This window comes from Antrostomus carolinensis, unplaced genomic scaffold (genome assembly GCF_000700745.2).
Source record: "Antrostomus carolinensis isolate BGI_N321 unplaced genomic scaffold, ASM70074v2 scaffold56, whole genome shotgun sequence".
NCBI classification, from domain to species: Eukaryota; Metazoa; Chordata; class Aves; order Caprimulgiformes; family Caprimulgidae; genus Antrostomus; species Antrostomus carolinensis.
Window position 1 is genome coordinate 12791 of NW_010320919.1, and position 10949 is coordinate 23739.

The following is a 10949-nucleotide window of genomic DNA, read 5'->3' on the forward strand; positions in this document are numbered from 1 at the left end:
TGCAGAGCATGGTGCTGGGAACAGGGTCCAAGAGCAATCGGCGTGTGCTGAATTGCCCTTTGTCTGCTTTCCTTTCTGCGGCCAGCTGGTAACCGGAGCGGAGCGCCTGCATGGCTGGCTGCGGCTGGGCAGCAGCCGGATTTAGGAACATGCTAGCGTGGTCTCCCAGGAGCCACGCCAGGCAATGCCTAGGGAAGCGCTGCCTGCTCTGGCCCCAGGACCCTGAGCTCTCGGGTAGAGGTTACTGTGTGGAGGAGGATTCTTGGGCTTTTCCACCGCTGCAGAGAGATGCTTCCAGCCCTCCAGAACCACCCCACGGCTGCTGTCAGACCCTGGAGTCAAACATTGCAATTTCTTTTTTCCGCTTCTACTTGCAAGTGGGCTGAGTCCCCAGCACAAGCTTGGGGTGTCACTGCTGCATCCTCTTGTGCTGTGCTCCAGCAGCTGCTGTGTTTATTCCTATGGGCAGTCCTTGTTCTGAACCAGGTTTTTTTTTCTGGGTAATTTCTGAGGATGTGGAGGTGAGACAAAGACATGATCCCAAGGAGAAAAACTTTGAGGAAAGCCTAGTAATAGTCTATGAGTGTTTCTGATCTGGGGCAGTTGATGCATGTCTGGCAATTAGGATGTACCCTAAAAAACAGGGCAAGAGGAACCCAAAGAAACATCTGAACTGCCCAGGAAGCTACTTGCTCTCCAGTGTTTTGGTGACTGACTTCCCAGGTCATACACTGCGTGACACGTCTCTGTTCAGGCTGGAAGGGCGGCACGCAGCAGTGGGTCACAGGAGCTCCCTCCTAACGCCCCTGACCCCAGGGAGCAGAGGGCTCTCCTTGGCTTGTGGAAAGCTCAGGCAGCCCTGTCCCAGTGATTGCTGGAGAGATAACCTTAAAGCAGCAGTGCTGGAATCGGAGCACAGATCAGTCTAACCTCCCCCATCGGAGATTGGTTTTGGCAGATGTGCTTGAGGGTATGTTTCTCCTACCATGGCGATTTCAGCAATGTGGAGACCCTTGAGAACAACATGTGCTTACCTACTCTCCTGTCCCCATCCCCATGCTCTAAACTTGCCGTCCTTTTTCTGTCTTGCAGCTGTGGGGACTCGGGCAATGATCCTTTTCACCAAGGAGCCGTACTCCCAGGACGCCCTGCACGGCCGCAGTGCCATCCTCCGCTGTGAGGTGGAGGAGCCAGCAGATGTGGAGTTTGAATGGCTGCAAAATGGGATCCCCGTTCAAGACACGGAGCAGCGCTTCAAGGAAGGCAGCAACCTTCAGTTTGCTGCTGTCGATCGGCACCGGGATGCCGGGGACTTCCAGTGTGTGGCAAGGAACGTGCTCACTGGGGAGGAGGCTCGCACAGCCAATGCATCTTTCAATATCAAGTGTGAGTGTGGGGTGAGAGCAGCCAGACTTGCGCTGTGGCCTGGTGCTGCCCACCATGAACAGGGCAAAGCACTCTCCTGGGAGGGCATGAGACTGGAAACAGCTTTGCCAGGCTGCCTGCTAATGCGTGTGGGGGTGGGGGTGGTGGTCAGACAGGGATCAAGCGGCATGAACTGTGCAAGTATTCCTCTCCAGTTTCCATGTCCTTCATGCCCTCTAAGCCGCTTGTATCCTCTGATATCCCCAAGAGATGTTTCTCCTGCCACCTTTCCCATTTGTATATATGAAACGGGGATACTGCGTCAGCTGTGTCCTGAGCACTGCAGGTCCTTTCAGAGCCCCTCTTATCCCTCAGAGAACAGCTACACAGGGCAAAGTGGGACATTAGCAGGGTGGGTGTCCCTTTACTCCATGCTGGCTTGAGGGCTTATCTAAGCATGCTTGTGCCCTTACTGCCTGCTCTGGTTATTACTGAGTTGTCACCCACCTGGGCTCTGTAGGTTTGGAGTGCCAGCTGTGTTGTATTCTTTGATCCCACAGGGATTGAGACAGGCAGTGTGGTGCTGAAGCAGCCGGCCAGCGTAGCCGAGATCCAGCCCTCCTCCACAGTGGTGCTACGGTGTCACATCGACGGCCACCCCCGGTAAGGGTTGCCTCCCAAGGAGTGGACCCTGTGAGGGTTCCCCCTGCACCTTCACTGCGTGCTCCTCCCCTCTCTCTCTCTGTCTCTCTCTCCTTTCTCCTATGAGGATTCAGTAGAGTCTAGGGAAGGCGAAAGGCAGGATTGAGCCTGTGGCTGAGCACCGGCGGAGAAGGCAAACGGCTTCCTCAGAGCCGCATAGCGAGGAGCACAGTAAGGACGGGCTGTCACAGTCCGGTCGCTGAGCTGCTTGGTGTGCTGCGGTCACTCTCCGTTGCTTTCCAGTCATGTCCCGTCCACTTGGCTGCATGTCTCATGGCTTCGTGTCTGTGTTGGCACCAGCAGTGGGGACGGAGAGCCAGGGAAATGGGCCATCTCTGGGCTGTCTCCTCTGCACACGTCCTCTCTGGGGAGTCCTGCCAGTGCCCTGCACTCAGTCACCCTCTCACCCCTGTCTTACAGCCCCACGTGGCAGTGGTTTCGGGATGGTACCCCCCTCCCTGACGGCCGCAGCACCTATTCTGTCAGCAACAAGGAGCGAACGCTGACCCTGCAGAGCGCCAGCCCCGACGACAACGGTCTCTACTACTGCTGTGCCCGCAGTGCCGTCGGCTTCGTCTGCAGCCAGAACAACTTCACGCTGAATATCATCGGTGAGTCGTGTACCAGCTGATCAGGGCTGGAGGCTCCACTGTTTTACAGCTCTGCTACCAGCCTCCCCTCTGCTGCAGGGCAGGAGCCAGGCTGCCAGGGAAGCGTCAGGCTGGTGGGACTTTCTCTGTGTGAAGCTTCTGGCCAGACACAGGCCTGACACACCTGGCTGGGTTTGAACCCTACCCTGTCTACAGGTGTTAATTTGCCCCTGCATCTTTCTGGAGCAGGTCTGTGCTGTTGTCTCTGGTACTGGAGCACCAGGGTCCTCCCTCCTTCAGCAAGGTTTGGACCCTGGAGGCTGTAGATGCTGTGGGTTTTGTTAATACCAGTGCCACCACGGTGCTGCATGGTTGAGATGCCCCATTGGTCTTTGAAGGCAAGGCCCAGGGAAGGCAGGAGATGTTGACCTTAGAGAGGTATTTGAACAAGGAAATTTGCAGTCCAGTGACAGGTTTGGTCTGTTTGCTAGGAGCCCAGGGTGCTCAGTGACTTGAGGGAAGCAGAAGGGGTTTTCCCCAGCGCAGCCATTACATGTGGTCCTGGGCTCTACTTGTGTACCTACAGCCACGCTGGTGTGTCTGCTTCCTTTGAGTCCACAGTGTGCTCGCAGGGAGCGCCCAGCTCTTTTTTGAGTTTCCCCCAGAGCACTGGTGAAGGGACACCACGGGCCACTCTGCTCTTCTCACCCTCCTGTGGTCTCTACCGTTGCAGATGAAAGCTTTCCTCAGGCGGTGATCATCCCACAGGACCTCATCGTGACCAAGAACGAAGAGGCCATGTTTGACTGCCAGTTTGCAGCCGTGCCCCCTCCTACGCAGGAGTGGCTCTTTGAAGACAGCCCCATCACCAACAGATCCAAGTAATAGGGACCCTGGTGATGTGGGCAGGGCTGGGAGGAGAGGGGGTACCAGGTTTCAGAAGCAACAGAGAGAGAGGCCAAACTCTGGCTGTGCCTGAGGGCAAGCGTTCAACATCAGGCTGGCCATTGGGATTGGTTTCATAGCTTGTCTGGCTTGGGTTTAGGGTGGCCTTGGTACTTGTGCACAGCCTTTATCTGCATAGGACTCAGGAAGCAGTTTGTCCTTCAATGAGTCCTAGATGCCCACACATGATGATCCTCAAAGTTGGGGTTGTCTCCCAGCCCCAGATGTCCACATGTGGTGACTTTGTGGAGCCAGGGAGAGCTCAAGCCCCAGACATCCACTTAGAATAATTCCCAGAGTCAGGGATGTGTCATAGAATCACAGAATGGTTAGGATTGGAAGGGACCTTAAAGATCATCCAGTTCCAAACCCCCCGCCATCAGCAGGGACACCTTCCACTAGACCAGGTTGCTCAAAGCCTCATCCAACCTGGTCTTCGACACTTCCAGGGAGGGGACATCCACAGCTTCTCTGGGCAACCTGTTCCAGTGTCTCACCACCCCCACAGTGAAGAATTTCTTCCTAATCTAAACCTGTCCTCTTCCAGTTTAAAGACATTTCCCCTTGTTTTGTCATTAACTGCCCTTATAAAAAGTCCCTCCCCAGCTTTCTTGTAGGCCCCTTCAGGTACTGGAAGGCCGCTATAAGATCTCCCTGGAGCCTTCTCTTCTCCAGGCTGAACAGCCCCAACTCTCTCAGCCTGTCCTCATAGGAGAGGTGCTCCAGCCCTCGGATCGTCCTTGTGGCCTCCTCTGGACTTGTTCTAGCTTCTCTCTGTTGATAGGGGCTCCAGAACTGGATGCACCGGATGCCCACAGGTGGTGATCCCCAGACTCAGGGACACCTCCCAGCCCCCAACACCCACACATCGATCACTGGGCCCATGGCTGTCTTGCACCTCCAGATACCAGTGCATGGTGATCCCCAGAGCCTACGCATGGGGCAGTCCCCAGAGCTGGGGAGATCTCCAAGCTCAGGCTGCCTGTGGACGGTGATCCTGGAGCCCAGGATGTCTCAGACTGTGCAAGGCAAGTGGCGCTGTCTGGGTGCCAGATGCTCAGTGTCCTGGCAGCTCCCGGGCGCCACCTTGTGCCCCCCACCCCCTTTTCTGGTCAGCTTTCAGAGCTGGCCCAGTTTGGTGATGCAACTTTTGGTGGGAGCCAGCTCTTCTCCAAGAAAGAGAATTCTTGTCTCCATGAGGCATGTGTCCCACCATCTCTTTGTTTATGTGTGCTGCTCCCCCTGCACTGGGAAGCTTTGACAAAGTTTCCCTCTTGGTTCTGCGGGCTCATGTGGGACATCACAGTGCTGGGGCTCTGGCCCATGTCCTGCAGAGATGCCCACTGAGCCCTGCCTCTCCCCATGTGCTCAGGACCACCGTGTTCACCAATGGCTCCCTGCTGATCACCCAGGTGAAGGCTCGCAGCACCGGTGTCTATAAGTGCGTTGGCCGTGGGCAGAGGGGGAAAGCTCTTGTGTTGAAGGCGACTCTGCGGCTAGCAGGTGAGGTCCTGGGGCTGGTGGCAGGGTGGGCAGCGGGTCCTAGAGTTGCAGTGTCACTTTGGAGCTATGTGACAATATAGCAATGGGTCAGTACATGGAGAACCGCTTGGTTTATCTGTAAAATGGGTGGGTGAGGGAAGCAAATACAGCCTGTGCGCTCTCTCCCTTGGCTGGTGCTTCCCATGGCGATGATGATGCTGGTGGGTTGGCTACATGTTCCTGCCCTGTTTGAGCCCTGCTGTGTCTTGCTCCTTTCAGAGATCGAAGAAATGGCAGCCTTCTCCCCGAAGGTGTTGACAGCCAACCAGGGGCACCGCATATCCTGCACTGCACCACGAGGCATACCCACACCCCAGGTCTGGTGGGAGAGGAACCAAGAACGAGTTCCTACTGCTGGCAGGGTGTACCAAGAGGCGGAGCAGCTTGTTTTCACCAGTATCACCGAGGCAGATGCGGGGACCTACACGTGCCATGCTGCCAACAAGGCTGGAGAGAAGAAACAGGAGCTGAGCATCACTGTGGCTAGTAGGCAGCATTTGGAGAAGGGCTGGGAGCAGAGGAGGGGGCTGGATAGGGGGTTGGGGTGAGCTGGGGTGTGGTGGCGCGTCACCTCACTGACACAAAGAGGCACATCTCTCACAGCTGGGCTGCAGAGCCCCGTGGCTGGCTGCACCCAACCTGTCTGGTCTGCACTGGTGTTGGCCAGAGGAGTGGTGAGCAGCCCTGTGTAACCCCTTACCTCCCTGCCCAGCCGTACCCAAGTGGGTGGAGATGCCCAAGGACAGCCAGCTGGAGGAGAGCAAGCCAGGATACCTGCACTGCCTCAGCAAGGCCTCCCTGAAACCCACTGTCACCTGGTACCGCAACGGTGTCTCCATCTCTGAGGTGAGGCGATGGGGCAAGCCCCTGCTGCTCATGGGCACTTCTCCCAGGCACCTGCTTGGCTCTTTCTGCTGCTGCTGCTGTTTCTCGCCCTGCTGCCAGGCCCAGCATCCCTTGTCACCCCCACTCTGGCCATGTTCCTGGCACCGTCTCCATCCTACTGGTGTGTGGGTGCATAACTGGCTGTCTCTAGCCACAGACAGCCCTGTGCTTTTGAGGCAGTGACAAGAGAGATGTTCCTCAGAGAGATGCCACTGCAGCTTGTCTCAGTTCTCCATGTGGGTCTCAGCAGGGCCGTGTCTATCTGAGACACTGTGGGTGTGGGGAGCATCAGGAGTGCCACAAGCAAGGTCTTAGCCCAGAGCTGCTGACAGTGTCGTTTCTGCCACCCTCCTTCTGGGCAGGACTCCCGGTTTGAGATCTCTGAGAACGGGACACTGCGCATCAACAACGTGGAGGTGTATGATGGGACCATGTACAAGTGTGTGAGCAGCACGCCAGCGGGCAGCATCGAGGGATACGCACGGGTGCACGTGCTGGGTATGCTCACAAGCACTCCACAGCTCTGTTGCCTGGCAGGGTGCAGGTGTGATGCCCTCAGCTCTGGTGCCTCCTGTGGCTCGGGGGGGCCTAACAGCACATATGTCTCTTGCAGAGAAGCTGAAGTTCACCCCCCCACCCCAGCCACTACAGTGCATGGAGTTTGATAAGGAGGTTACAGTGTCCTGCTCAGCCACTGGCCGGGAAAAACCCACCATCCAGTGGACAAAAACTGGTAAGGGGGACTTGGATATGATAGGTCTGCTTCTGACCTGGGGCCCCAGGAACTTTGCGTTGGCCAACCTTCAACATGGGTGAAGCAGCGGTGCTGTGGCTGCCTGGGAAGCTGCCATGTGGCACAGTGCTTCATGCATGACCGCTGCATCCTTCTTCTTGCGTCCTGCAGATGGGAGCAGTCTGCCATCCCATGTCAGCCACAATGCTGGCATCTTGTCCTTCCACAAGGTGAGCAGGAGCGACTCAGGGAACTACACGTGCATCGCTTCCAACAGCCCGCAGGGCGAGATCCGTGCCACCGTGCAGCTCGTGGTAGCAGGTGAGGGCTCTACGGTAGGCAGGTGGGTTTTCCTGCTGTGCTGGCCTTGCAGTGGGTGTGCTTGGGTGGCACCCAACTGGCATGCCCCCGTAGAGTGATAAATGTCTGGCCTGACTCCGAGCTCTTCCCCATGACACTCGAGTGTCTGGTTTGAGAGGGCAGGTGCCACCATGCCAGTGCTGGCCCAGCTCCCTTGTGGGAGCTCAGGACCATTCCCAGGAGCTGACAGCGTTTTCATGTCGGCCTCTCTGCCTTTAGTTTACGTCACCTTCAAGCTAGAGCCAGAGCCCACGACAGTGTACCAGGGGCACACAGCCATGTTCCAGTGCCAGGCGGAGGGGGACCCCGTGCCGCACATCCAGTGGAAAGGGAAGGACAAGATTTTGGATCCCGGCAAGCTCCTGCCCAGGTACACAGCCTTCATTCCCAGCTAAAACGTGGTGCAGCATGGTTCATCCCATGCCTGTCCAGCATGTGGGTGCTGATGGTGCAGTCTTGGATTCCCATCTTGGGGAGTGCACAGTCAATTGTCTCCACGTCCCAGGGCCTGGACCCTCCTGGCCCTAGGGTTACCCTTTCTGCTGCAGCCTGCCAAGCTGCAGTTGAGCTGCAGCCGTTTGTTCTTGAGCAGTGCACAGACAGAAATTCAACATGATTGCACTGGGGAAACGGGGCTGAGGCGTCCTGGGGAGATGGGGCTGCAGGTGCCCTAGGCCTGCCTCTTGCTCCTGGTGCTTGCAAAGGGCTCTGTGTGGTTGGCAGGATTCAGATCATGCCCAATGGCTCCCTGGTGATTTACGACGTCACTACCGAGGACTCTGGAAAATACACCTGTATCGCCGGCAACAGCTGCAACATCAAGCACCGTGAGGCTTTCCTCTACGTCGTAGGTAAGGGAGATGCCCAACATCAGGACATGGCCTCCTGGTATCCTTGGCAGCTCTAGGCCCTGCTTCTGGCCCCACCAGTTGGATGCTGAGTGTCAGGTCATGCCTGCTGGGGAATCACAGCAGTATCCCTATTGGGATGCAATGCAGTGTGCTGTGTCCAGCGTTCTCTGGCTGGATGAGGAGGTGGCCACTGCAGCAGGGGGGCTTTTCTCATTCCTCCAGCATATTCCTGAGCAGGATTTGGGAAATCTCTCCACACCCTCATGGGTTCGATGCTCTCTGCCCCACAGACAAGCCAGCAGCAGAAGAGGATGAGGGACCTGGCAGCCACACACCCTACAAGATGATCCAGACCATTGGGCTTTCGGTGGGGGCAGCTGTTGCCTACATTATTATCGTGCTGGGGCTGATGTTCTACTGCAAGAAGCGGAGAAAAGCCAAGAGGCTGAAGAAGCACCCAGAGGGAGAGGAGCCCGAAATGGAATGTCTGAATGGTGAGACCAGCACCCTTGGGGGTGGGGGCTTCACTGCCAGCCCCTTACCCCTGGGCTGGAGGGGCTGAAGGGACAGGGAGCTCAGGGAGCTCCTCCTAACTTACCCTTGGAGTCTCTTGCTCTTGGTTTTGCCTGTGGCTGGTGGCAGAGACCTGCTGCCAGGTGAGAAAGAGGCAAGTTCCTGTGAAACGTGCATCCCAGCCCCACATTGTGGCCATCTCTGCTGAGTTATGTATCACTCCTGCTTTCCAGCACCCATACGTGACATCATGTACACCCTTTGCCAAGGGGAGGGGAGTATCCCTATTGCAGTCTAATGAAATAGTAGTAGTCTGCTGGTCTCTTCAGCTCCCAGTTCAGCAGCTCCTGGTGCTGGAGGGAAGACTTTTCACTGAACAACCCTGAAGTCTGCTCTGAACTCGCCCTGTTATTTTTGAAACCTATCTAAGCTTTGAGCAACTACAGCATCCTCTGACAAGGACTTCTGGAGTATAACAGGTTGTCTAAAAACTACCTCTTTGCTTTCCAAGCTTGTCAGCGATCAGCTCTGCACTGGAACACACAGCTCTTCCCTATGTCTGATCCTTCTTGCGAGTGCCTTTTCTACTTGCACTGTCACCTTTCTGAGATGAGGAGCTGCAGGCAGGAGTTGGTGCATCCAGCTTTGCAGAGTGACAGAGCTGTGCTGTGTCCTGTTCCCAGCTGTACCACTGGCTTCTGTTCCCTGTCCACAGAGCTTGCTCTGGAGAGAGAGCAGGCAGCTCAGGGCTGAGCCCACCACTATGGATGGACCATCGGAGATGCTTTCCCCAGGTCTCACATTGTATCTCTGGCTGTGCTCATTGTCCCTCTACTGCTGGCCACACCAGCCACACAGGAATGTTGGCCTGTACCTTTGCTGTCCCTCAGTTGGTTGCTTTAGCAAACAGCTGCCAGCAGTGCCCCTTCATTGTTGGCAGCATGTTGTACTACCCTGGTTCCTACCTTCTGTGTGTCCATTGGAGGATGTACCCTCCTGTCCTGAGGGAGCCGAGCTGCTTTTTCACAGCTGTTTCCATGAGACCCTGCAAAATCCCTGCAAACAGACTAAACTGAGTCACCATTGTGAATGAGATACATCACTCCTTCATGAGACCAAGAGATCTCTGGAGCATCATCTTCATTTCTAAAAGCTGTTTCAGCTCTTTCTCCTGATGTCTTGGTTCTCCTTCCATCACTGATACTGGAATGTTGGTGCAGTGCTGTGCTCCCCTTGGCCTCCCTTTTCCTCTGCCAGTGTCCCTGGAGCTGTAGGCTTTGTAGATCTCTGAACCCTAACCCTAACGGTAGCCTGGGACTGAGGCTGATGTCCCAAGCACGATGGGTGGCCCAGATGAGAAAAGTGTGGAAGGAGGAATACTGATGGCATGCCATGCTCCCCTTGGCTTGCCTTTTCCAACCCTAGTGTCCCTGGAGCTGTAGGCTTTATAATCTCTGAACCCTAACCCTAATGGCTTCCTGAGACTGAGGTTGATGTCCCAAAGCATGATGGGTGAGCAGGATGAGAAAGGTGTGGAAGGAGGAATGTTAATGGAGTCCAGTGCTCCCCTTGGCATGCCCTTTCTAACCCCAGTATCCCTGGAGCTGTAGGCCTTGTAGATCTCTGAACCCTAACCTTAACCCTAACCCTGATGGCAACCTGAGTATGATGTTGAAGTCCCCAGTACAATGGGTTGCCCAGAGGAGAAGGGGTTTGAAGGACTAACGTTGGTAGGTTTCTGTGTTGCCCTTGGCACGCCTTTGCTAGTGCCAGTATCCCTAGAGCTGTAGGCTTTGTAGATCTCTGAACCCTAACCTTAACCCTAAGCCTGATGGCAACCTGAGTATGGGTTGCCCAGAGGAGAAGGGGTTTGAAGGACTAACATTGGTGGATTTCTGTGTCACCCTTGGCATGCTTTTGCTAGTGCCAGTGTCCCTGGAGCTGTAGGCTTTGTAGATCTCTGAACCCTAGCCTTAACTCTAACCCTAATCCTAATGGCAGCCTGGATCTTTGTCTGAGATCCCCAGCACGATGGGTGGCCCAGATGAGAAAGGTGTGGAAGGAGGAATACTGATGGAGTGCCGTGCCCCCCTTGGCATGCCTTTTCCAGTGCCAGTGTCCATGGACCTCTAGACCTTGCAGATTTCTGATCCCTAACCATCATAGCATCCTGGTGCTGAGGCTGACATCCCCAGTATCATGGGTGGCCCATGTGAGAGGGCGTCCTTCCATACCTTCCTTTACTGGGCCACCCATTGTGGTGGGGACCTCTGCCTCAGACCGAGGCTGCTGTTAAGGTTTTGGTTAGGGTTCAGTAAGCTGTGGAACCTACAGCTCCAGGGACTGTTTTCCCAGATGCCTACACTTATTTTTGGTACTTCCATACCTTCTCTGTAGAAGTGGTTAGTGTTTGCTGTCAGCTCCACTGGAGTCGTCCCCTTCACCCTGGTCTTCAAACATTTG

The 10949-nt window shown here is 55.7% G+C and overlaps 1 protein-coding gene across 1 annotated transcript in view; it reads left to right on the plus strand.

The window, feature by feature from the left end:
* The window catches only part of PTK7 (protein tyrosine kinase 7 (inactive)), a gene marked incomplete at both ends in the record, with an annotated part of 22686 nt that overhangs the window by 7881 nt on the left and 3856 nt on the right, over nucleotides 1–10949 (plus strand). The window contains 13 exon segments of the mRNA XM_010169706.2: nucleotides 1093–1386; nucleotides 1926–2028; nucleotides 2488–2678; nucleotides 3391–3538; nucleotides 4975–5105; nucleotides 5364–5630; nucleotides 5857–5990; nucleotides 6392–6527; nucleotides 6643–6762; nucleotides 6934–7083; nucleotides 7342–7492; nucleotides 7846–7973; nucleotides 8264–8467. Of these exon segments, the coding sequence (XP_010168008.2) occupies nucleotides 1093–1386; nucleotides 1926–2028; nucleotides 2488–2678; nucleotides 3391–3538; nucleotides 4975–5105; nucleotides 5364–5630; nucleotides 5857–5990; nucleotides 6392–6527; nucleotides 6643–6762; nucleotides 6934–7083; nucleotides 7342–7492; nucleotides 7846–7973; nucleotides 8264–8467 (2157 nt within the window).